This window comes from Rhododendron vialii, chromosome 3a (assembly GCF_030253575.1).
Source record: "Rhododendron vialii isolate Sample 1 chromosome 3a, ASM3025357v1".
In the NCBI taxonomy this organism is placed as follows: Eukaryota; Viridiplantae; Streptophyta; class Magnoliopsida; order Ericales; family Ericaceae; genus Rhododendron; species Rhododendron vialii.
In genome coordinates, this window is record NC_080559.1 from 8084599 (window position 1) to 8111908 (window position 27310).

The 27310-nt window shown below is 39.0% G+C and overlaps 1 protein-coding gene across 3 annotated transcripts; it reads left to right on the forward strand.

The window, feature by feature from the left end:
* The first annotated feature begins 240 nt into the window (after positions 1 to 240).
* LOC131319179 (DExH-box ATP-dependent RNA helicase DExH1) lies at positions 241 to 26064 on the forward strand. Of its 3 annotated transcripts, none has more exons than XM_058349335.1 (16): positions 241 to 325; positions 10997 to 11142; positions 13110 to 13209; positions 13291 to 13506; positions 13761 to 13856; positions 16399 to 16674; positions 17974 to 18177; positions 18284 to 18439; positions 19403 to 19495; positions 21398 to 21612; positions 23013 to 23172; positions 23522 to 23795; positions 23879 to 24071; positions 24189 to 24375; positions 25074 to 25442; positions 25547 to 26064. In XM_058349335.1, exons 2-16 carry the CDS (start codon positions 10997 to 10999, stop codon positions 25664 to 25666), a joined length of 2805 nt encoding a protein of 934 aa, XP_058205318.1. In that variant the 5' UTR covers positions 241 to 325; the 3' UTR covers positions 25667 to 26064. The 3 variants fall into 3 exon arrangements, with proteins under 3 accessions (XP_058205318.1, XP_058205317.1, XP_058205319.1); XM_058349334.1 differs by lacking the exon at positions 241 to 325 and adding an exon at positions 10025 to 10351; XM_058349336.1 differs by lacking the exon at positions 241 to 325 and having other exon boundaries at positions 11002 to 11142; positions 13106 to 13209.
* Positions 26065 to 27310: the final 1246 nt, after the last annotated feature.

Here is a 27310-nt window from a genome sequence, read left to right on the forward strand (position 1 = left end):
TAATCCGAACTCCTATTGATCCAAGCCGTCCATTATTTGGATTAAAATTCGAGTCGTTCATTGCCGAGATGGACAGCCCAGATGCGCCCTGCAGGGCCTGTAGGGCACCCCGCCCTACAGAATCCCCGGATCCGCCTTGACATCTTCTCCTCTCCACATCTGCCATGTCTAACCGTCCCAATTTCCAAGGCGGCCGTCACGGCGTAGACCCCAACAGCGGACGCAGCGCACATCGTGGTGGCGGCAGTGGGGGGGAGGGCGCGGAGAGCAGCGGTGGTGGGACCCCGTCTGGCTCGCCGAGCGCCTGAGACAACAAGCAGCAGAGGTACAATTGCAGGCTCCACTTCAAGGTTTTCTTGGCAATTGCATGATCAGTTAAAGGTCGAGCTTTAAATTTTATTTAGAATTATAATAGCCTTTTTCTTTTCGGAAACTTGAAGATTGTATATTTTTTATTTTGTTGTTAGTATAAGTTAGATCACGCCAACCTCCTCTCCGTAGGAATCTAACCCTAAACCTTACGCCTCAAAGGATTTTGAACAATCATACCCTACACAACTGTTGGGCCAAACTCCAAAGTTTAAAATTGTTTAGTTTCACCCACTATGATTTTGAACAATTCAAACTGTCTGTAACTGTATATTAACTACCATATGAACTGTGTGATTTGTCTTGTGCACTGGTCATTTCAGAGTCCTGGGGGTTGAAAATAAGAGCTAAGGGTTTAAACCTACTGGCGCACGCAGGTTCTGGTGTGGCACTCGCAGGTCTGGTCAGCATGCAGTTGCTTGATCAGTGCATGCTGGTTTCTTCCTGCGCATGTCACTCCAAAACAGTGGCCTCCCAGTTTGTTTAAACTCCCACATGAGTCTATTTTCATCCTATTCAAATTGTTTTAATAAGTGAGTATGTCATCTATCACATCCTGCAAACTTGTTACAGTTTTAATCCCCTTAAACTGTTCCCCGCCCTAATTGGCTAAAAATTGATTAATTAGAAAGAATCGCAAATGGTTTACAAATGCTCTAGTAGAGACTGATCTCCGGATTGGGCGAGAGGCGTGCCTTAAAACCCTTTCCCTCTCGTAACCTGGCTCCTGAACCTCAGATATTAAGGTGACGACGGACCAGTCTACAAGCCTTTTTCAAATCAAACAACGTAGCAAACGTTTCAAGTTCGGTTCCTTGTGTGTCGGACTTTCAAACCCAAGTGGTGACTCTGAATTGAGCATTTCGTAGCACTTCCAAAAAGGGGCACACCCGCTTATTGCGATGCGATTTTCGGGGCGTGTGCCCACAGTAGCTCGTTGAAGTGCACTAGTGAGCTAGCAGAACCTCCGTGTCCGTATATGTCAATACTGCATTGTTTCAAGCAAAGCAATGGAATAACATTTAGAATAGCATCAAAAGCATTAATTCATTTGTAATTAAAAGCAATTTACTAGAGTCTCATCGTAGTCCATCCAAAAGAAATGTGGCGGTCCTGACTTTTCAAGAGTAAGTCCCCTGGATAGCTAGCGCTAGCAGGGATGTAGCTAGTCATGCCCACTAGCTCAAAGAAGTGTAACCGTGGAGCGTAAGTCGTGGAGGAAAAAGTAAGGAGCGTACCCTTCAAGAAAGCCTGCACTTCCTGAACCGCGGTGACTCGTTCCTCCATCGCCTCCTCCGGCTCGGGTCCTCCCCCAGGCACCCTCGTCTCCTCAGCACCTGGCTCAGCAAAGCCCCTAACAGTGTGGCCACAGCCCTCTCCTCAGGAGACCCAACACCTCTCAGTATGTCTGTAGCTCTGGGATCAACTCCAAAAGCTTCGAAGATATCCCGTGGGTCCGCCCTCTCAAAAAAAAAAACCCCTCGGCTAAGGGAATCGGCCGAGAAGCTCTGATCCCGCTCTCGTCGCCTTGCGGTATCACCACGGACGATCTCAAGATCGGTGTTGCAGCAAAGTGTCCAGCTGTTGCAACCTCACGGTCAGCCGCGACCTCCTCGTCGCCGGTCGCCTCCTCCTTCGCGACCGTGAGCAAATCCTCCACCGTAGGGGTGTGACGGAGCCCCTCTCCGCTCGTGGCACCACCACCAAGTGCCTCGGCGTCTCCGCCGGCATCCCCCGTCGCCGCCGCATCGCCCATGGTAGCCCCCACGCTGCCGGGCACCGTCCCGCTTTCGCCGCCGCTGAGCCTCCCTCCTCTTCCCTTGAACCCATGTTTCTCCGAATCTCTTGGAGAATGGCAGCCCACCGTGGTTTTGCGGAGATCTCAGGTTCTCCAAATCGATTTGTTTCGGGTAAGAGAGAGTAGATCGAGTGAGAGGGAGTGAAGTTGAGAGGAAGTCTGGAGAGAGAGTCGCCAGAGAGAGGGAAAGTCGCCTGAGTTGGTTTTCTGGTTCGTGAGCGCTAAAAAATGAGCGTGCCCTAGAAGATGAACAGGTGGGACCCGTCTGCGGTCCCAAGCGCAGAGGAGTGTTCCTGATGCTCGGGAGTAGTCTCGGGCTGTAGGATTGTGTTTTGATTTCCCCTATCGAAATCTTCTTCATAACTCTCGGAGTGTGCAAGAATTTCAAGTCGATTTTCAAAGGAGCGTGATCTCAAGTGATCGAGCAAAATGTGTAATTGCTAGATCGGAATATCCAGTGATTTTTGTCATCGTCAAGATAGGATTCTTCTTTTACAGCCACCTCTCAAGAATTGTAAATCCTACCGAAACAGATCATTTGGTAATCTGGGTTACTTTGGAAATTATTGTTTGCACAATAGCATGTCACGAATATATTGTATTGTCAAAATTTTTGTCTACCATTTTTCTTGCATGCACGTTTGCATTTGCCCCGAAGAATTACGTTTGTCTGATTCCTGCAAAAAAGGGTATGTAGGCAGTCCAAAAGGACCCGACTTCACTTTATTTTCTCAAACACTCGTGCATTTTTTGCTAGCATTTGGTTTTGAATTTAGAGTTAGTAGGGCTCGAATTGGGCTGTCTCAAATCTTTGGACGTCACTTGTATCCGGACATGATGACAAATGTCGCCCAAAGAGGGACAACTGTAGACATCCCAATTTAAACCTCTTGAAATTCCTTAATTTGTGGCTTCGTGGCCCCCCGATGATGAATTTGGATTGATACAAGCCTCGGTTAAATTTGAACTTTCCTTCTTGGACTTTCAATGCAATCAAAAAAAATTTGCTAAAATAAGTCCTGAGCGCCCAAGACCACTCCTGAGCGCCCAAGACCTTTTTTCAAAAACCCTGATCAAGCTCACTCCCGTGCGCTCATGAGTGACTGTCTCGAGCGCTCAGGACCACTGTGTTGCCCAATGCGTGCTTTAGCTGTTAGGTTTTTCAGGAATTACATGACGATATTCGTTCAACCTGAGGTCTTTCAGCAAGTCAATCCATCAAAGGCTTGTTGAAGACCAATGATCATGTCTTTTTCCCCCAAAAATATTTTATATTTTATTTTCAAAATAAATCCTATTTTTCACTCCCCCCTATATAAACAGTTTTATGCTGCATTAGGGGAGGACCACAAAAATTTTCTCTCTTTCACCTCTTATTTTCAAAAACAAAAGACTTCCATTGCCTTCAAAAATCATCCTCAAATATTTTCAAAAATTCCAAAAAACACCAAATACATCGAGAAAAATTTAGGAAGTTGAGGATTACATCTGGTCCTAACTTCTTGCATTTTCCCACCCTTCAAAATCATTCAAGAAGCAAAGCTCTAGTTCAAACCAAGAAGGTAGAAATTCTTCTACTTTTCAACCAAAGGGCTATTATCCCTCTGAGGGAGGTCACCCAGTCCACTCCAGTTCCTCGTACTGGATGTGTGGTTGAGTGGCCTTAGTGTAAAAACAAGGGCAAAAGAGTCATAAAATAGATTTTTCAACCTGCTCTGGAACACTTCCGAGTTCTCAGGACCTCTCCTGAGCGCTCAGGAATGGTTTCACCCTTATTTCTCACTTTTCTGGTGAACGTTCAAGGAAAATGAAAGTTTTTCACAAAATACATGGGCTATACTTTGATATGTTATCGTAAATGACTCACTTTCTAAGGATAGATGCATATTTCCTCCCTCTTTTTTATTCAAAGATAAATATTTTCGACCATTTTCAGAAGCATCTCATCTTCAAAAAATAGAATGAGAACAACATGTCAAGATCTGTCATCTTTCTGTTCAAACTAAAACCTGGGGTGCAGCTTGTTCCTGGGCACTCAAAACTTATTTCGAGCGTCATAAAGTGATGTCAGTATGGCAAAATCTCATTTTCCCTTGAATGTTCTCTTTTCAATACTCTTGGGTGTGCACTGGTCCTTTCAGAACCCAGTTAGTTTTATTTTAAGTTGTGAGGAAGCAAGACTTGGATGGTTAGGAGTTCTTAGCTGTTTAAGCCCTTTGTTGAGCACTGGTGCATGCTAGTAATTATGTGTTGCTGTTTCAAGTATCATTCTGCATCTGTTCTAACCAAGGTTTGTTTGCAGGGTGGTGGCTCAACAGAGTTCCTGAGCACTCAGGAGTGAACTCCCGAGCGCTGGGGAGTTCTTCCAGTTACAGTTCTTCATTTTCTGTAGTTTTCCATTTTGTATCATCCTACCATCATACATTGTACACTAGCACCTGTATCCACCTCTTTATTTGATATATCTGTGGATATTTGCTAGTTATTTCATGCAACAAAATATTTTTGATAAAAATCCCACAAATGTCGAGTAGAGATCAATTTCGTATTGGGCGAGAGGGGTGCCGTAAAACCCTTCCTCTCTCGTAACGTGGCTTCCGAACTCAAATGATCTCTGGTTTTCAATTTCAAACATCATTTCTTTGAATAAAATGGTTTCTCGAGTGGCGAACCATAAATCCGGGTGGCGACTCTTCAATTTTTCAAATCAAAACATTTTTTTTGGGTCGTCTCGATCCACCCGGGCCTATGGTAGCCCACATAAACCTTATCTGGGACTAGGTTGATCTTTCGCTTGGGCGCAAGATCATTGGGAACAAATGGGTTCTTAAGATCAAACGCAAAGCAGATGGTTCCATACTAAGCAATAAGACTCTTCTAGTAGCGAAGGGTTACACCCCAATCGCACCCCAATCGCCTTATTCTAGCCTTGGAACTATTTTTGGTGGACATTAACCCTAAAGGCTAGGAGCGCAGAGTTTGCAAGCTCCAGTGGTCTATCTATGGCCTAAAACAATCATTCAGGCAGTGGTACCTGAGATTTCATCGAGCCATTTGGGTTTAAGATGATCAATGAAGGCCATTGCGTGCATATGAGACGGTCCAAAGATAGTGTCTTGATATTGTCATTCTATGTTGATGACATTTTAGTTGGTTAGAAATGACTAGGAGATGATGTCACCACAAGGTTGTGGTTATCCTTCACTTATGAGATGAAGGAATGGGCAAAGCAAGCTATGTGCTCAGAGTTGAGATCTTGAGGGAACTTTCTAGGAAGATTCTTTGTTTAAGAATGTTTTTAGAACGATTCCGGAGACAAAGCTGCAAACCTTAACACTCATATTGCTAAAGGCAAGACTTGGACTTAACATGGAACCTAAAACTCCTGAAGAGTTGGAACAGATGGCCCACGTGCCCTATTTAAGTACCGTTGGCAGCTTATAAGTAGTTATTGATCCAATCTTGGTCGTGATCGTTGGCAAGCAGTCAATAGGATATTAGAATATCTCTAATGGACTGCTAATTCTATGCTTTGCTTCTAAGTTGTGAATCTATGCCTAGTTGGGTCAAAGATATTGTTGTGCAAAAAGGAAGTGATTATAAAACACATAGCTACAAGTCGCATAGTTGTATGCCCTTTGTCTAAGCCCATTGCTAAGGGGTCTTTTGAGACTTATGATAAAGTTTTAGGACTGCGTAGATGATGATAGATGTGTTTTATTTATTAATTTTATTAATCACTTTTTTTAGATTTATGGAATATTTATGCCATTTGTGCACTTAATATTAGCTTATTATTGTTGCAATTTGGATAATTGTTTATTGAACAACACATACAAAATTGAAAGATCGATGTCAGCAGGTTAGATTGGCTCACTCATATGAGCAATCGCCTTCAGCACTTGAGATAGTGAGCGAAGATGAGATGAATGGGTAGTAAGATATATAGGTTGGACCTGTGATATAGTCTGATAAGTAGAATCAGGCATACCCACAATGTGTCGCCTTGGTTGGAACCAAGATAAAGTCTATTAGCTAGAGACCAATTTCGGATAGTTCCCCTATCTTGAGATGAGTCTATCTTTGTTAGCCAGATGTGAGGACTAGTATAGCGCCATGACGGCAAACTATCTGAGAACTCGAGTTGGGCGCTAGGTAGCGACTAGACTAAGGTCTATACGGTATCTAGGAGTATGACGTCGCTTTTTGGGAAGGTAACTCCACCATAGCATGTATTCATACTACATGTGCTTGGCGATCATTTATTTTAGAGGTGAGTGAATGGATCCTTGTTTCCTCACCATGTGAGTCTAAGCGGTCATTTAGAAGGTGACTGCACATATGTTAAATGTGCTCTTTGATTTTTGACTATGTCATGTAGTGGAGACTTTGTGTTGTTACTCTAGCTTGACTACCTAAGGCCATGAAATGTCAGGGTCCCATGAAGCATGTTTGGGAAAGCAGCGAGGTTAAAATGAAATGACATGAGGGCGAAAAGAGGATCATTTAGTAGTACACCCTTGCAATATATTCACTGTCGATAACTCAGGTCGCTCTATTGGGATGTGGATTGGGTGTGAATATAGAGTGTATGACTTTTGGGGGTCAAGCATGCGTTTTGGAAGGATTAAAGATGGTTGGTCCAGTGTAACTAAATGGATTCAAGGTACATGAGACACTCTTATGGGTTGATATCTCTATGTTGGATCTTACAGAGTTTCTAGTGTAGAGCTCCCACGTGCAGGTGCTCCAGCGATCGCACAGTTCATTAGCACGTATGAGTTTGCTTCTTAGTTGGGTAGATGGAAAATAGATAGATACAACTTGTCATGCCCATGCATGGATGAGTGAGAGATGTTGGAATTTGGGCCGGTCCAGAACCAAATCGGGTCGCCCATGTGGGCATGACCCGGTGACCCATTAGTTAGAGAGTTCTATTTTGTTTTGGAGATAAGATAAGAGAAATTGAAGTAATTCTAATCTCTTAGGATTAAGTTATGTAGAAAAGTTCAAAACGAAAAAGGTTTTCTCATATCTAGCATTAGAAGTGATCATGGTAGGGAACTTGAAAACAGCACGTATGAATTGTTTTGTGATGAACTTGGCATTGATCATAATTTTTCTGCTCCTAGAACTCCTCAACAAAATGGCGCAGTTGAAAGAAAAAATAGGACCTTGAAAGATATGGCGAGAACTATGTTATGTGATAGAAATCTACTTAGATTTTTTTGGGCTGAGGCTGTTAATACTGCATGCTATGTTATGAATCGTGTTATGATTAGGCCTATTCTGAATAAGACTCCATATGAATTTTGGAAAGGTAGAAAGCCTAATATTAGTTACTTTCGTGCATTTGGCTGCAAATGTTTTGTTCATAATAATGACAAGCTCTTTCTATTTATTTCCTGCAAGATGTTCATAGAGAGATATGCAATATGATACACAAGAGATATACAAAAAGAATAGAGTTTTTGGGAAACTCTCTCTTCGATAGTTCTCTCTCTACCATTAAAGAGCAATCCAAACTTTTGCACCGTGGAATAGAGGGTGATACTCGATCATCGTAGTATCACTCCATCGCAGGAGTTTGTCGCTGATTTAGTACGTGATCGAGATTTTGTAATCCATCCACAAGGTCCGGTTTGGTTAAAGTTCGTAAAAATAACCCGAACCATCCACTTCCGCACTATTGTTATATTTATCTGACGTATTGTAACATTCAGAACATTTTCCTTCTTCATTTGCGCTCTGAAATTCGTAGCTAAATAGAAACTTGACAGAATACAAGAAAACACTTGGCACACATCACTAATTTGAGAGAAACTTGAAATTCGTGGCTAAATGAAATGACATGAGGGCGAAAAGAGAAAATCTTGGAAAAGGTGGGTTCTTGGCAAATACAAGAAAACACTTAGCACACATCACTAATTTGAGAGAACCCATCACCAACTCCTTTTTTTTTTCCTGGACAAACCTGATCATTCCAAATATCATATAAAAAAAAATATAATACAATAAAAACGGACATTATTGATTCGAAAATACAGAAAAAAACAAAACAAAAAAAGAAAGGCCGCTCAGGTATGGAGTGGCCATTGCAATCATGAGGTTTGTGGAGTATTATGGTAGAATTGGCATGGCAGTAACTTGGGAGTGACATTAGAATAAGAACAAGAATTCGGAAGACTGCAACACCTTTGCACGATCCCATCTCTTCATATGAGATATCTCCACAAACAAAAGAACAGCAGTAGCTGTAGAAAAGTAATTCTGTGCTTGATGCTATGTTTAAACGTCTAGGAACTTGACAGAATAGCACCCTATACCAGATCCGCGATCACACTGGTGAAGGGGGGTTGGAGTGGCTAGGTATGGACACAGAGCAACCTGCCAAACCAACTTGAGCTCGTTCTCGCCGCAGACTGAAGGCTAAGCCGCTGCAAATCCATCGATCACCAACTACTTCATACCTACTGAAATCACTCAAACACAAGCTCTCAATCACCTCTATCACCATTTCCAACTTCATCTTCTTCCTTGAACACAAAGATCAACTTTCATTCCAAGCTCTAAAACTTTGGACCAAGGTAGATAGTTCTTCTCCAACCCTCCTTGAGTATATCTAGGTAGTTTAGATAATGTATTGATAGCCCAAAGTTTTCCAAGTATCAAAATCCCGAGACCACATTACACTGTTTTTTGTCTCAGGTTGTGCGCGCAACCCGGTACCCTATGTGTTCGAGGTTAAACCCTATGAACGCAAGGTCCTAACCCAGCAAACGCTAGGTCCTCTGTTCTGACCTATTTTGACTTTATGTGTTTCGTCAAGTTCCCTCGCGAGCCAGTCGCCCGTTCCGTGTGGAAGCGGCTTGGTTTTGCAGATGTGGTCAGGTAAAATTGGACCTCTGAGGAGGGGGATCTTATTAGCCAGATGGAGGAGAACATTCCATTTAACTTCTAATAAAATAAGTTAGTTTTGTCTTTTTAAATTTTTTTTTTGTATTTGTTTATTTTACGCTAAGTTTTTATGAATTATTGATTCGTGTCGAAGAGAGAAATAGAAAAAGTAAATTTTTTTACTTTTATTCAAATATTTTGAAAAAAACAACTTTTAAGCCAAAAAAGATATTTTTTTTGCTAAAAAGTGGTTAATTTTTGAAATATTTGGGAACAACTTTTTTTTTTTTACTTTTTCGATTTGTCTCATTGAGATGAATCAATAATTTACAAAAGTTTAATGCAAAATTAAAAAAACGAAAAGCTAAACAGAACGGAATCTAATAAACCAACCACGTGTACTTTCTGATATTCCTCCACGCTCTAAATCCAAGTCCATTGACCATTATGAACTGCACACTTCCCTCAATTCCTTCCCACCCAAGGACTGAATACTGTGGTAAATTTATACAAGCAACAATATTGTTGACCATGGTTAAACAGGAATACTGTCGTAAGTATAATAATTTCATTTTTTCACAATCCGAGCCATCTAAATTTACGATACTAATCTTTTGGAATCGAAGTAATAAGATATCACGAATTGTTCTGTTATGGTTTTTATTTTTTAAGTATATCATTTTACCCTTTACGAGACAACTTATTCTCTTATAGTATTATATCACATTTAATTTAAAAAACGAATGCCTTGTTCGTTTTCCTTTTTGAAAAAAAAATTTCAATTAAAAAAAAACTCATTACTCTATCTTCAGTTATTATTTTCATTTTTCTTTGTATCTCTCTTCACTAATTACCACTACTTCCAATCATTATTCTCATAATTTTTTTTTAAATAATGTTTCAAAAACTCAACCAAGAAATATTTACTTTGAATATTTTCCTTGGCACGGGACCAAAGGGGCAATTGGTGGTGCGAACATAAAGCTACGCCCTTGTGCCGCGCACGTGTGTCTGATGTCTCTACGCCTTGTCGGCGGCACCACACCTCTCTACCTCGCCTTCATCTTCAACAAGAATACTCTCTCTACTAGACATCTTCTCCTCTCCACATCCGTCATGTCTAACCGTCCCAATTTCCAAGGCGGCCGTCGCGGCGGAGGCCCCAACAGCGGAGGCGGCGCACGCCGTGGTGGGGGACGTGGCGGCGGTGGCGGGGGAGGGCGCGGAGAGCAGCGGTGGTGGGACCCCGTCTGGCGCGCCGAACGCCTGAGACAACAAGCAGCAGAGGTACAATTGCAGGCTCCATTTCAAGGTTTTCTTGGCAATTGCATGATCCGTAAAGGACGGGCTTTAAATTTTATTTAGAATTATAACAGCCTTTTTCTTTTCTGAAACTTGAAACTTGTATATTTTTTATTTTGTTGTTAGTATAAGTTATATTACGCCAACCTCCTGTCTCTAACCCTAAACCTCACGCCTCAAAGGATTTTGAACAATTGTATAGTTTAACCCTACACAACTATTGGGCCGAACCCCAAGGTTTAAAATTTGTTAGTTTCATATGATTTTGAACAATTCAACCTTTCGCCCAACCAAGAGGTTTTAGAAAAATAATCTTAATTTTAGCAACACATTTCTTTTTTGTATAATTATTTTGCTTTTAAAAATGGTATAGTGATGTATGAGATGGTTCGTAGTTATAATCATAGATGACCATATATTAGTAATTGATTGAATACGTTGATCGAAAACATACTGACGATCTTTTTGGTAGTATTTTTACAATTTAAATTGGTGAAACTAAGACTGCCTTTCATACGTTACAAAGTTTTGTTTTCTTTAACTTTTGCCTGCCCAACTTTGAAATTCTGCGTCGGTCGCTTTGTATATGAAATGTAACCATTTACACATATATGTTTTTTTGGGGGCCAGATGGAGGTTCTGGATGAGAATGAGTGGTGGGGTAAGATGGAGCAGTTTAAGAGAGGCGCAGAGCAAGAGTTGATAATCAAGCGTAATTACAGTCGGGAGGACCAGCAAATTTTGTCTGATATGGCTTATCAGTTAGAGCTTTACTTGTAAGTTTTCATGAGGTATTCTTTTGGTTAAGCAATGAGCTTCTTGTGTTTTGAAACCATATACTTTGGGATCACTATTGCTATAGTTCTATCGGGTGATCAATACTGATCATTAGCGTTCACGGGTTTTAATTTCTTCCGGAGATTCGGGTTTGTAGTTATTGGGCCAAATCCAACTATAATTTGTTTCCTTTGAGGCTTGCAAGCTGTGTGCCATGCGCCGCTACCAAGGTTGTTAAAATTGGAATCCAGTGTCAGAGGGAGAGCCTCATGGTAGGAGAGTCAAAAGAGAACACGGTCGAATAAGAATTGCTCAATTCTACAGTTTTCTAAAAGATCACTTTTTGAATGCTAAAGATTAAACTAATGTTCCATACCCAATGTTTGTCTTTCTAGGTACTTTCAAAACTTTTCAGTGGGACATGTAATAAATGCGCATAATTCAACTTGAAAAGCATTAGTTTACACGTGGCCAGCCTTTATTTCCGTTTTAAGACCATCCATATTTTAAGAGTATATACAAGAGAGGATTTGAACACTTTTGCTTTGACTTTCAAATGCTACTTTTTTGGGACATCCCCCATTTGAAATGAGGACCAACAATTTGATCGATGGAGCATAGCTTAGATCTTGTGCAGCCTCCATATGCTAAATCTTTACCAATTAAAGAAATATTCGTACTTCTTGACTAAAATAACTCAACAGTCCCACTACTAGGTAGTAAGGGCTGGATTAGTAATGCGTTACCTACGAATACTGTTTTCAAACATTTAAATTCTCATCACCCTGAAACTAGCATTTTAAAGAAGAGCAACGGAAAAGAAGTTCCACATTGTCAATACAGAAGCTAAGAGCTATGGTTTCAAATTTCTGACACCAGAATGTTCTTGCATTGCTTCCAACCCATGCACAGTGATCAACATCCAATCATCCTTGGTACTATATAATGCATATCAGAATCCAACATTTGAATTATTCATCTTTGTGAAAACACCAGGTACTCTATCCCATGGGTGTATGCCTTGTGGAATGTTTTAATACCCAGTCCATGCTAGTGCTAATTCAAGTCCAAACACTTCGATTTTAAGAGTAAAACTTTTGTCTCCCAAAGTCAGCAAGTAGAGTAAGAGTCCTTAAATGTTGGCATGGGGAGTACTTACGTGCAGCTCAATGACCCACCTTAAGACTACCTATATAGTCCCTTCCGATACTGATTTCATATTGATCTGAATTGTTTTGGCAATACTAGGATCGAAGGATCTTGTGATCCAATGCTTGGGACCGTGATTTTGACTGATGAATAGCTTGATATGTATTGTTGGGCCCATTTTTCTAATAGATTAAGTTTCGGGTCAATTGGTTTCCTTTCATATTTTGTTTTTGTTTTTATTTGTTCCATCTATGGACATTTGTTTCTTTCACGTGCAAGAAAGCGTTGCACTTGAGGGAGGGTGTTGCATAGTTTGATATATATATTGTTGGGCGGCTCGGGCCCATTTCCTGATGGCTTCAGCTTTCGGAACAATTGGTAGCTTAACAATGATAACCATGGCCAGTAATCTAGCTTCTTGTTGATCTATGCTGTCATACTATTGACTATTTGTCATATCCAAGGGTGCATGCAAAGTATTGGGAAACGAAAACGGCATACCAGGAATAACTTTATAATAAGTTGGTACGGGGAAATGTGAAATCTAAAAGTTGCATGTGGGAGTATCTGGTGGCTGGGATTCTTATCATAGGTTGCCGATGGTTGTTACACGCTAAATATCGCTGTTGTCTAACACTATTAGGCCTTATGGTTTTGTGTCCTCTTTTATGAATATCCATAGACTGTGGAATTCAAATTTCAATGTTAGAGCTGTGATTAATGTTGTGCCTTGATTTGAAGAGTATTCTTTTATGAGAGCAACTGCGTAAGTTTCCCTCATTGTCTCCTTTCATGTTTCGTATTTGTGGAAAGAAAGTCATGCATATAACAAAGGGAAGGCACTTGTTGTGAGCAAAGTTCCATTGCCGAATTACCGTGCAGATCTTGATGATCGACATGGATCCTCACAAAAAGAGGTACAAATGACGAGTGCTTCATATTAGTGTCTTGTTGCTTTATGATATGTTTTTGATATACAGTTCCAACCCTGTTCGCAGATACGAATGTCTACCGAAATAGAGAAAAGAGTGGGGAATCTATTGGGTAGCTCGAAAGGCACGGTTCCCATAGACAATTCCCCTAGTGCATCATCTCAAAGTGGCAAACAGTCGGTGCCTGGTGTAGATACTTCAAAACCTGGCCCTGTTTCGGTGACTGATGCTGGCAAGGAGAGAGTTAGTCTTGAACTTAAAGAAAGACGAGAGAAAATGAAGGTAAGATACGGGGTCCTCTCCCACAAAAAGGTTCCTGTAGCCATCCCATGTATTCATGGCCACCAAATTGAAAGCAACCCAAAACGCAGGGTTGTGAGTGACGAGACTGGGATTGGTACCTTTTTGGGGACCCAAGATCCCATTACAGGAAGTTGCATTACATGAGTATTACTGCTATTTTTGCAGCGAAACCTGATTTTTTGGGATTATGGCAAGAGTTCTTAAGACATATCTAAGTTGTTTATCACTTGCAGACGCCTGATAATGTGAAGGCATTGCAGTCATTCAGAGAGAAGCTGCCTGCATTCAAAGTGAGATCCGAGTTTTTGAAGGCTGTTGCAGAAAATCAGGTCGGATTTTTAGAAGCTGCTTGCATTGTTTTGATCTAATTGTATGTACTCTTTAGTTGAGAGTCTTGAGACGCAAGTTTGCAAAATTGTGTATCTAGTCAAACGTCGGTTTTTGTTATTTCTGACTTTGTGAGTTAGTTCTTTTCACGTGTTCTACACTCCTACTAACATTAGGCTGCTTTTGGATTGATGTGGACTCAAATGAAGGGACTTTAATCATTCAGTAAGAATAGCTCAAAATTAGGTTTTGCTAGTTCATGTATGCGTTAGACATTTGGGTTGGAGCTTAATCGTGGCGGGTTTGAAGCGAATCTAATTGGGGTGGCTTGAAGTCTCTTATGTTGGGGATTGTAACTATACAAGGATCGCAATGCAGTAATTATATTCTACCTCTAGTTTATCCTCCACTATTTCTAAACCTCTTATTTTATTGGTGAAACTGAATACTAAAGCCCTCCGTTTGAATTTCAAATCTTTCCAGACAGTTACTTAGGCTTTTTGAGCTACTCTCAACCAGAAATTAACTTCTTTTGCGTTAAGATATCAAAGACCAAGTAAGCTAATAACAAGCTTGCATTTCCTACTGTAACATCATCTTGCTAATTTTGCTCGCTTGCTTGACCTTATCTAGTATCTCAGGTTATGCTCTTCCAACAATGGTTGTGAGATTTTCATTGAATTCTCATGTTTTTCCCTGCTTTTCAGAGGGCAAATGCTCGTTGAAAATCTAAAGCATCTAACTCAAGACTAATTGGCAATGAGTGGAGAGGCTGCCCAAACTCATATACTAGTTTTGGAGGAGACAATTAACCAATGTGGGACAAACTCCAACATTTCCCCGCACATGCGACCCCCGACTTGCATGTGGAGACCGGAAAGGTAAACAAATGATCCATAACACATAGATCACAACAAACAACGGTGCACTTATGGCACAAACAAGGGAGAACAAACTAACAATCATTAATGAAATTCTCCGAAACCCTAGCTCTGATACCATGTTAAGTTTTGGAGGAGACAATTAACTGATGTGGGATAAATTTCAACAAAAACTAGAAAACTTGGTAACATAATATTTTCTAATATTAGTCTATGATTGGATTCATTGGAATTTATCTTCATAACCTGAGGTTAGTGCCTAGTGTCACGGTGATTAATGAAATTTTTTGGACGTTCGGAAGTAAAAAACTAAATAAATTAGAATATAAGTAGAAATTGAATGCTGATTTCTATAGTTAGTGATCACCATTCAAGAAGTTAACAAGAGTTGACTTCGTTCATGCAAATCTGGCAAGGAGGGAATGATGATTTGATTTCTCAAAGTTGAAGAAGTAATTTTTCTTGATATGTATTGTGCCATCATGGCCAAAGAGGACATAGGATTCAATGCTTGTTGTATAGTCTGAGAAGTAGCAACATGAGGGAATAATGCTTCTATTCTTCTTTTCTTTCTTTTATTCTTTTTCTGGAAGAGACAGTGGGGTGTGGGATGGAGTGGAGGGGTGGTTTTGGAGATAGGGCTTGTAGAAGCAAGCCCTATGGCTTTGAAAGTAATGGACATTGTAGAAACGTGAGCTAATTTGAAATCTCAAGGAATGTGCTTGATGAGATTTGGAATTGCTTGGCTTGCAGTCAATGCAGTGTAAGTGAAGTTTTCAAGACATCCCTCCACGGGATGGAAACATAGGTTGGCAAACTTGGTTTATGGATCAATACTAATCCTTAGAGTTGGGGTCCTGGGGATGATGTTGTGGGATTGCAAGCAGGGCAATGTAAATGGTGCTGGTATTTGAGGTGGCAGTAGGGCGGCTGGAGTAGAAATGCCAGTGGGGGGATATGGGTTTCAGGTTGTGTTGGATTCATGAGGGTGGTAGCGTGGTGGCTGTGATTACTGTGGTTGTCCTATTGTTTTGGCCCTAGTGATATTGAAGAATCAAGATGCACAGGCAGTCTGTCAATTCCCATTAAGTAGTTGATCGAGATGTAGAGTTATTGAATCACTTTCCACCAAAATATTGTACTGACCTTCCGTCTGAAACACTTCTGCTTCTTATCGCTTTGCTTTTGCTTGTTGCTCTTGATTCTTGACCCTCATTTTGAATTGCTTTTTGTAAAATCTGCATGCAAATAGTTCATCTCTGAAACTATCTCTGTGCTCTCCCTTGTACCTTAAAATATCTTGATATTGAGAAATACCACTAAAGTTTTAGCAGATCTGAATAGGAAACGTGTTTTCGGTTGGCAATGTGTCCGTAAAGGCGGGTAGTTATATTTCTCGGTATTGGCATTGGTATCAGTCTTTGGCTATAACAGTTAGTTCAATTGCTTTCTAAATTGACCCTAATTTTATAGTTGTGTTCCCCATAAGATTTATTCCATGAATTGTCACATGTCATCCCAGATTCCCAATGCGTTTCATGAATGGTCTACTAATTGCCATGTTAATTGAAATTTTTACACGGTTCCTCTTCTAGTTTGTTATTGTGGTCGCTGTTCTTAGAAGTATGTTTGCCATTTGTTCTTGTTTTGGTTTGCATTGTAGGTGTTGGTAGTTTCTGGAGAGACGGGTTGTGGGAAAACTACGCAGCTCCCTCAGTTCATTCTGGAGGACGAGATATCAGCCCTCCGTGGTGCCAATTGCAATATAATATGCACTCAACCTCGTCGTATTTCTGCAATATCTGTTGCTGCCCGAATATCCTCTGAAAGGGGAGAGAGTCTCGGTGAAAGTGTTGGTTACCAGATCCGTCTGGAATCAAAATGTTCGGCTCAAACACGGTTACTATTTTGCACCACTGGAGTGTTGATTCGGCGCCTGGTAATATGATTTCAGTCATACTTGTTATTTTTCTGTCAGAAGCCCCTTTTGCAGTTCATCTATGCATGATACTTCATTTTTAATGATCTGGAAATGGTTTGTTGAGGTGCTTGATTTTCATGCTATTCTCATGTCAAGTCCTGAAACTTATAACTTAGCAAATAGTATAGTTTGTAATACATTGTTTAAATTTCTAAACTACCAATGTCACTAGCGTGGTTGGCGAATTTGAACTGCACTGTTCTCCACAAGCAGCAAGTCTTTTGTGCTCATCATCGAGCAAGTCCATTGATTATGAACATTGGTTCTTTAATTTGTAAAATATCGAGATGATATTTACTGTTTTGTATCCTGTGACTATTTGACAGTATAAATGATGTTTTTATGCTTATTTTGGCGTCATACCTGTGCACAGATTTTTTTCCTTGATCGGCTACTTGTGCACTTAATTGCTCTGAGTTCTGGGTTGATTATTTGCCTCTTTAAGATGAGGGACGTTAGTAACCCTGGTAAGAACATGTTTGAGTGAATCTCTCGAGTGGTAGTCTTCAAATAAGGGGTGCTGGGAAGGCTATATTGAATACAGACCCAACGGTTGGCGTCCTATGCACAAAGAGATGATTATACAGTGTAGAAACCAATTTAGCCAGAAACCAAGCAGTGGCTGATTATAGTGTTACCTTAAAATATAGCGCAGATTCTCCATAAGCTTGATAGGATAGCAAATGCAAATATCTTGCTGTTCTTTGTTCTCTGTACTTATATTTATCATATGCCAGTCTAGAGCTTCAATGTCGATGGTTACTGTCATATGTCAAATTTAATCGCCTTTAGGAAATGTTTGCTCATAAGACACTTGTAAATGTGGTTTTCTGATGCTGTTGATTAGATATTGGCAACGTTTTTAGTATTGAAAGCATAGAAGAGATTTATTTGGCTTTTGGATAATGTTCTGAAGATTGCTACAGATGATAATTTTTTTGCATTTATGGATGGAGAGACAATTTTGTTGTGTGTATGACGCTATATTTGTTCTCTCTATTGAAAAAAAGGGGGTAATTTTGAGTTGATTAATAGTGTGAGAAGAAAAGGTGAGGGAGGCTATTAGGCAATTACAATTTCATTAAATTATGTTTTGATTAGATTGGAGGGGTAATTTTGTGGAAGGCAAATTTAAACATTAGCTTATAGGGGAGCTCTTTTTTTAAAATCAGTATGTGGGAGCTCTTAAGTTTTTATGTGGTCATAAAAAATGCCCATTGACATGTGGTTCCTTCTTCTTTTTTTGGTAAAATACAGGTTCAGGACCCAGATTTGACTGGAGTTAGCCATTTGTTAGTGGATGAAATCCATGAAAGAGGAATGAACGAGGACTTTCTCTTAATAATTTTGCATGACCTTCTTCCGCGTCGTCCAGATCTTCGTCTTGTTCTAATGAGTGCCACCATTAATGCTGATTTATTCTCCAAATACTTTGGGAACGCCCCAACTATCCATATCCCGGTACTATATTTTGGATTACACAATGGCTGTGGACATGTATTCTTTGTGTTTGTTCAGTTACATGTTATGATCACATGATGATATTTTTATGATTTGTTTTTGGCAGGGTCTGACATTTCCTGTGGCAGAGTTTTTCCTAGAAGACGTGTTGGAGAAAACTCGTTACAGTATCAAATCAGAAGTTAACAACTACCAAGGGAGTTCAAGGAGAAGGGGGAGACAACAAGAGTCTAAAAAAGATCCTTTAACTGAGTTGTTTGAGGCATGGTTTCGACATCATTTTTCAAGATGTTATCTGTAATTTTATTTTGTGGTAATCTAACCATCTTGATGAAAATGTGCTTAAAAATCATGACACTTGAGTCAATATAACCACCACATGAGAATTTATAGTCTACAATTGCTAAAATGTTGTTGCATGCCCATGGCTAATTGATTCAGATTGTTGAAGGTATAAGTATTAAAGTTGCCCCTCACCACAGCTTAAGCTTTTAGAGGAGTTGGTGGTTACAATCTAATATGGTATGGTAATTTTTTTTTTTTTATATTTTGGATAGGCAGAGCAAATTGTTTAAAAAAATATATAATATCGTCATGTGATCATATAGGGGAGCTCTTATATCGAAAAACAAATCGTTTAAAAACAAATCAAAAAATATTGTAAAAAGTGAGGTGTAACATAGGCGGTTAGTCACTGAACCTGCTAGGTGGGGATTGATGGGATAAGTAGTAAACATAAAGCGCTCTATTGCTTTAGGATGATAAAATAAAATATCTACCTCTGACAGGCACTGTGTTGGAGTTTGTCCCACATTGGTTATTTATCTCCTCCAAAACTAATATATGAGCTTGGGCGGCCTCTCTAGTTTCCAATCATTACCAATTGGTTTTGAGTTGGATGCTTTAACATATTGAAATGATCGGGAGTCAATTTTGGACTTACTCTGCTATTAAGTGTTTGCAGTGTACATACAGTTTACTAATGACTCATTTCTTCAAAGTTCTATTGCATTGGTTATGATTCATGCTTGTAGAAAAAAGAAGTCAGTTTTGGTGCTTACTGAACGTGATTTAACTTTTTATTCCCCAAGTGGAACTTTTTATTCCCCAAGTGGATACGTCATGCTTTGATCATTTATTCGGCTCTCTTATACCAAATGCTTCTCTCTCTCTCTCTCTCTCTCTCTCTCTCTCTCTCTCTCTCTCTCTCTCTCTCTCCCCGCAGGAAGTTGATATTGATTCTCATTACAAAAGCTTCAGCATGACAACAAGACAATCTCTTGAAGCTTGGTCTGGTTCACAGCTTGATTTAGGTCTTGTACGTATATTCATGACTCTTGACTTTACAAGGAATGAATCTGCATGATTCTTTCAGCCATTTTGAGGCACCTGTTTTGCTGTTGGCATGTAGCTTTCTTCCTCTTAGTCCTAGGAAGGACGTGTGGTGCCTAAAAATTACTTTTATTGGGTAGTTGGTGTCACTATGTACCCTAGGCTTTGTCTTTGCTCTTCTTATAGATGAAGATATTTGTAACACAATTGCAAATTAAACTAGTTATTCATCAATTGTACTACTCCCTTTGTTCTAAAAAAATTATCCATTCTACAGATGAGAACTAAAAAAGATTTATTATTGTCAAAGGAATTCAATTTTATTCCTACAAATTTATCATTGGTATCTAGTACGAAGCAGAAAAAATGTGAGTGCATTGCAACAAAAATGCATTTTTAAAGTTCTCGTGTTGTTGTGGACAGTCTTTTTGGAACAAAACAGAGGGAGTATGTTATAGTTTCATGCTAAGGGGCTAGAAACATCAGATTTGTATGCCAGTTGCAAAGCCCATGCAATTGAAAGTAGAATGGCAAACGAGAAATTTCGTCATAGGTTAGAAGGAAGCGAGGAAATGTTCTGCTGCTTCCTCCTGTTTTCATATGGGGTAAGCATTAGCTGCATTAACCTAATTTATCCAAAGAAAATGCACGCAGTGTGCTACTGCTTGTATAAAATGTCAATCCTTGTCTGTTTAGACACAAACATGTATATAGTGTCGTGTCTTGGAGTTGCCTTGTAAATATGCTTTTGGACCTGTAGAAACAAGAGCATGATCATTTGCCTAAGACATCTTTCTAGGTTGGGCTTGGCTTCAGGAACAAGCATAATTCATTGCCCAAATGTGGGAGGCCAAAACAAATTTCCTTTGGCATTATGCAGGTAAAAGGAAAATGCTCGACTGTACATGGTACAAGGACCTTCCAGGAAACCTAAGTTTGGGTTTAAGGGTTCCAGTAGACAAAAGAGGCAACACCTTGGTATGGCACACCTTCTAGCTACCTTGAGAGAGGATAATGCTCACATAAGTGCATCTTATTCAGCAAGATAAAGGGTGACTTGCGACACCCAAAAAGATAAGAAAGATGCAGAAAGCAAGAGAGCTGTTTGTAGTATTCATATATGCAAATATATGCAAATTTAGCAAGATAAAGGGTGACTTGTGACACCCCAGAAAGATAAGAAAGATGCAGAAAGCAAGAGAGCTGTTTGTAGTATTCATATATGCAAATTTAAGTTGTCGAATACATAGATCCTCGTAGAACGGTAGAAGTTTGTGGGTTATTGTGGAGCTTGAATACGAAGTTTCAATGCCTAGTCAGTCTACTCCTTCACTGGATGTCTTAGGATTCCCTGCTTGAATTTTTTCCTTAAGGTGACATGTAGGAGTTGCTTTCTTCTTGATGGGTAGGGAGGGAAGGAGTTAGCCTTCCCATTTGCTGGTGTTGAAAAAACTAATTATATATTCTAGGAATGGTTAGCAGCTATGTCTGTGGGGATCAAGTTAAGTGTGCTTTGTCATTTTTGATGCTACAAAATTCTTTATAGTTTTGAACCGGGGACAAGAGAAATTAGGATTTTTATATATTTTTGCATGCATATAGAGATACTCCAAAATTACCGGTACTGAGTCAAAAGAAAGAGCGATTAACTGATCATGAGATGAGGTTGTCATACAAATTTATTTTTGCCAAATTCACTCGACTGTACAAAGTTTAAACTACAGCATCGAACAAGCTTCAAACAATTACTACTCATTTTCTTTCACTTTTAAAAGCATACTTGTAAAATTACCTCGACATAGAGGGTCTTGTGTGCCTGTGTGGTATTGGTGTTATTTCTAGCTTCGGAAATGCGTCTTTTCCTAAGGGATAGGCTAATGTCTTGTAGGTGGAATCAACAGTTGAATACATCTGTCGTTATGAAGGTGATGGAGCCATTCTTGTATTCCTCACTGGGTGGGATGACATATCTAAGCTGCTTGACAAAGTTAAAACAAATAGTTTTCTTGGGGATCCCAGAAAGTTTCTTGTCCTTCCTCTTCATGGTTCAATGCCCACCATCAATCAACGTGAAATATTTGATCGCCCACCTGCCAACTCAAGGTAGCCATCGTCCATTCATGGAAAAGAATTACTTTATTATCCTCAATTAATGAATTGTTTTGTCTTAGGAATTTGAATCTTTCCAAGGTTATGTCTCTATAGTACTCTCTTCAATTAATTTGCGTTGTACTCGATAGTTTTGGTGAATATTGTTTCTGGTGGAAAAATTTTGATTGCCAAACTAGAGCCGTGGTTACTGTCCTAATGTTATTTGAACTCTCAGAGTCACGAGTGGCAGCATGGCATATTTTCATATTTTGGTATTTGAAACTTATCTGCCCATCGCTTTGACTCTCTGTTGGTTATAAATTTGAATGTGGTCTGATGACATAAATCGAGATGGACTTGTTCTATGGCCTTCAGTCATGGCTTGACTTGACTCGACTTCCAGCACTACAATGAAATTTAGATTCTGCTCATTTAGAGTACACGATTTGATGTTTTGTGAGACTCTGCAGGGAGCAGAATAGGAGTACTTTTGAGTGTTGACACCACTGAGCTTCGTATCTGTAGTTTAGAATGATCTTTAGTATTTCCTCAAGCCTTTTGCTTGAGAATGCGTTCTTTCTCTACTTCATCATTAGTGATGTTCATTGGGGATTTGACATGCTATTGGATGCACGGCATTTTGGGTGTCCTTCGAGTGAGTTTAGGTTTGCCCCAAAATACACTTTTACTGATGGATTAAAAAATGACATGAATAAAAACATTGGGTTGGGTGACTACTTGAACACCAACACCCACCAAAACAAGGCTATATAAAAAGGAATTAGATAGTTTATTTTGAAGTACATATGGGCCATGGTTCTCCAAGGGATAATAAACTAAGTAAGATGACTTCTAAGGTCTTATGTCCGTGTTGGCCACGTACAAAACTCACTTAACATGTACACTTTTTTGACATATCCTGATGCGTTGGATTTCATTCCAAATAGACATGTTATCTTCATCTTACTTTGAGAGCTTGAAACACTTGAGACACTAGTGGGACATGCTTCTGTCTCTTATACTGACAATATAGCTTGCAAGTTTGAAGAAAATGACTTGGTAGGCAATGATTAAAATCATGCTTTTTAATATCTCCTTTAATGGATTTTGATTTAAGAACTCTAAGACCTGAAGCATACGCGAGAGTGACCAGAGTCTTTTTAAAGCATGCAGTAGAACTTTTGTACACACATTTCCTCTGTGATACGGGGTTCTTACTATCTGATCAATGTAAAATATAAAAAACTTAAAGTAACTACTGTTTCCTATTATTTTAAACATCTTTTAATCGTTTGTCTGTGACCTGAAATAGGCAGAGCCAGTTTTCGAGGTTTATCTGGTTGATAGACAGTTTCACTAATCTCCCTCGAGGTTCATCCAAATTTTATAGTTCACTCTTATGTGGTTTGCAGAAAAATTGTGCTAGCAACAAACATTGCTGAGAGTAGTATAACCATAGATGATGTTGTATATGTCATTGACTGTGGAAAGGCAAAGGAAACCAGTTATGATGCTCTTAACAAACTGGCCTGTCTGCTGCCATCATGGATTTCAAAGGCTTCAGCCCATCAGGTACCTAATACCAACTAATCCAGTCTCTTTTCTAAAAATATGCCCCAGCATACCATTTGGCAGTGTTGATTTACTAGAATGAGGCTGGAATGGAATGGTCGTCCCCTTGGAATCTCCTTGCAATCTTAGTTAGCTAAAAAATGAACTAAAAAATGTCACAACATATTCCAGATGCAATTGTCCTTCCCCAATTAGGTGAATGGTCATTACATTGGGAGGCCAAGGAAGGACCATTCCGATGCTTCCTAGTTTTATTCCAGCAAACCAACATTATTTAGAGTAGATGCAGCTAAATTTCTTGAGTACTTGCTCGATTTTATTTTTTGTACCTTTTGTGAGAGAATTGCAGAGGCGTGGACGTGCTGGCCGTGTGCAACCTGGAGTTTGTTATAGACTGTATCCGAAATTGATCCATGAAGCAATGCCCCAATATCAACTGCCTGAAATTCTTCGAACACCGTTGCAAGAGCTATGCCTGACTATTAAAAGTTTGGAGCTTGGAACCATTGGAACATTTTTAGCAAAAGCGCTTCAGCCACCAGATTCCCTCTCTGTTCAAAATGCAATTGAACTTCTTAAAACAATTGGGGCTTTAGATGATAGTGAAGAGCTCACCCCACTTGGTGTGATTTTGGATCTCTGTGGAGTTGCTGTAGATTTCCAATTTTGAACTTTTTCTCTAATCTCAGCTCATTTTGCTTAACAGGACGCCACCTTTGCACTCTACCTTTGGACCCAAATATTGGAAAGATGCTCCTCATGGGTTCAATCTTTCAATGCCTTAATCCTGCATTAACCATTGCTTCTGCTCTTGCACATCGAGATCCATTCGTCCTTCCAATAAATAGGAAAGAGGAAGCTGATGCAGCAAAGAGATCTTTTGCTGGTGATTCTTGCAGGTTGGTTTTTTACTCAAAACTATACTGCTCTTTTTTTTCCTCCTGGAATTCTTGTTTTGTACAACGGTTTGAAGCAGGGAAGAAAAACATAAAATTATCTCTCCCATTCTGGTGCAGTGATCACATTGCGCTTCTCAAAGCATTTGAAGCTTGGAAGGATGCAAAACGCAGTGGAAATGATAGAGCCTTCTGTTGGAAAAATTTCCTCTCTCCAGTAACATTGCAAATGATGGAGGATATGAGGAACCAGTTTCTGGATCTACTGTCAGACATTGGCTTTGTTGATAAATCCAGAGGCGCTAATGTAAGATCTTAAAGAAAATTGCATCTCCGTTTGGAACTAATGATTTGCATCTGCCTACAGTTTGTTGACCCCTCTGGCTCTAATTGCATAGGTTGGGGCAAGGAAGGAACAAAACTTTGGTTTGTTTCCTTCAAAAAATGTAAAAAACGCTTACATTGCCTAGGACACCGCAGCAAAAACACTAGTGGAATAATGAAATTTCACAGCAGAATTCTAATAAAAAAATAGTGTTAAATCATAGCAAAGCAATGTTGTGTCAACACATCACATGTGGAAATATTATTATTTGAAAATGCTTGATTTTGTGATTTCATTAACGATTTTTCTCTTCTTTATTTTGTTTCTTTTTACATAGTGAATCAATCTATATATATAAGTATATTTGATGATCGATAATTAGGCTTTTGTGCACTTGGATAGGTATTAGTTCATGTTTGTAAACATTTCTTCTATTTTGTATTTTCTGTTTTCTCTTTTGAAATGGTTCTGAAGCATTTCCCGAATGTTTCTGTTTCTATGCTTGCCGAAACAACAAACTAAAACGAAAATTTGATCCTTAGGATAATTTATTCCTCATGAGCTGTGTTCTGAGCTGCATCCGACTTATTTTGAATAAGATTGTCAACATGTGTAGTGATTTTTTGAAACTACCAAAGGCAGTTTTATCTACATAATTCACAGACGTACCCTTTTTGCAGGCTTATAACCAATATAGTAAAGACTTGGAGATGGTATCTGCAATCCTTTGTGCTGGGCTCTATCCAAATGTTGTGCAGTGTAAAAGGAGAGGAAAACGTACAGCGTTCTACACCAAAGAAGTTGGAGCAGTTGACATTCATCCTGCATCTGTAAATGCCGGCGTCCATCTTTTCCCTCTTCCGTACATGGTTTATAGTGAAAAGGTGAAGACAACCAGCATATTTATAAGGGATTCCACAAATATATCGGACTATGCTCTACTTATGTTTGGTGGTAATCTCGTTCCTAGCAAAAAAGGAGAAGGTATTGAAATGCTTGGAGGGTACCTTCATTTCTCTGCTTCCAAGAGTGTGCTGGAGTTGATACGGGTGATGTCCCTACTTAATTGAACTTTTTGTTAGTCTTTTTTTTTTGAAGATTCCCAGAAATTTGAAATTATAAATATGTTGAATTGTTTGTGGGATGTTTGCAGAAATTGCGAGGAGAGCTTGACAAGCTTCTAAACAAGAAGATTGAAGAACCGGGGCTGGACATCTCTGTCGAGGGAAAGGGTGTGGTTGCTGCTGTGATTGAGTTACTGCATCATACTTAGGGTTTTCGTAAAGATGTGTTTTTTCGTGTTTGGTTTCATCACTCGTAATGATAGTGCTACTGCTTGTGGTTGTGGTAGCGATGGTGGTGCATAGGGGGGCAGTGCCGGGTTGGTGGTGGTGGAGGTGTGATAGTAGTGCTCAAGGAAGTCGAATAATTTATTCCTATATCTGTTCATTTGCCGTTGATCCATTAACCATTGCCCAGAACCATAAAATGCTGAAATTATTTTCTAAAGTAGTTTTCTGGCTAAATTGACAGAACTTTAGAAAATAATAAGAACCTGTAGATTAGAAAGGCACTTTTATTTATGATTGTAGATTCAAGGTTAGCAGAGAAATTTGTTTTTTTAAGGAGATGGAGGAGAATAATAGGTTAACATGATGAATCATCTCTCTATATCCCTTTTTTTTCGTTGCGTATTTTGTTTTTGTTTTTCCTAGTACGTTGGAAATCCAAATCCAGCTGAAAAAGTTACCAATGAGGTCTATCTCATGCTCATCTAATTGAGCTTTTTCTACCTTTGCCCCATGATGCCTTGCTAGGTACGGACCACAGCCGTTAGATAAAAAAAATACCCAGAAAAAAGTGACGTGGATTTGTTAAAATTCATAAGCAGTTTTACTCCTTGGTCCCAAAAATAAAAAAGGATGACAATTTTTGAAACTCGTGTCATTTTCATGGCTTATATTTTTTAATTTATAATATTTTTCATGAGTTTGAAATTTTGTATAACAGAATTAATCGAGAACTATCAAACAAGATTCATATTACATATTTTTTTAGATCTATATTGAAATATATAAGGAATTAAAATTAGCACAGATATCAAAATTGATATCTAATTTGGGACGGAGGGAGTATAATTTTTCTCTGAAAGAGATGCAATTTTACTCACCACGGACTGGTTTTGCATACTCCTATTTATTAGGATAACACTTACTACAGTACATAACTATACTTACATCTTTAGGTAGCAAGTTATCACTTTTTGGTGGCGTTGGTTTAGGTTCTGGAAATTTATAAACGCATACCATTTTAAGTCATATGCACCTCTCTCTCTCTGTTTTTTTTTTTTTTTTGGTCGTTTTGTTAAGCCATTGTGTAGTGGGCAACCTAAAAAGGAAGGTGCGTATAAATCTACTTTAAAAATTTTGTTTGTGAATAAAAGATTTTTTGACCAATTTTTTGAAAACTAAAAATCTATACCAAAAAATTGTCTTAATTTTCAAATAATATTGTCTATATATATAAATATATTTTGTTTGGAAAAAGAAGAACATCATTTAATAGTGTAATATATTTAATTATAACTTCATTTTAAATAACCATTAATTTATTAGTATTATTGTGAAAACAAGTTAGTCATTTTATTGTTTTGATGACTTGCAAATTTACTTAATATTGCAATTGTAAATAATGTTGTGAGTTGATTGTTATAATAAAGTTCAACAAAAAAAAGGTTAAACCGAATATTCAAAGATTTTAGGACCTTCAATTGAATCAAGGTTAATGAAATTTGACTATTCAATTTGATTAAGATACTTGATTGTGAAGCCCTTTAACTTTGCTTACCCAAGATTTATAACTTTGCTTACCCAACTTCTCTTTGAACATTCTAACACTTACCCAACCAAGAGTTCTT

Coding starts and splice junctions, on each gene's coding strand:
- LOC131319179 (XM_058349334.1), top strand. CDS start 10,079: ATGTCTCTACGCCTTGTCGGCGGCACCACACCTCTCTACCTCGCCTTC. Junction 23,796..23,878: donor TGAAGAGCTCACCCCACTTG/GTGTGATTTTGG, acceptor TTTGCTTAACAG/GACGCCACCTTTGCACTCTA. Junction 25,443..25,546: donor GTGTGCTGGAGTTGATACGG/GTGATGTCCCTA, acceptor GGATGTTTGCAG/AAATTGCGAGGAGAGCTTGA.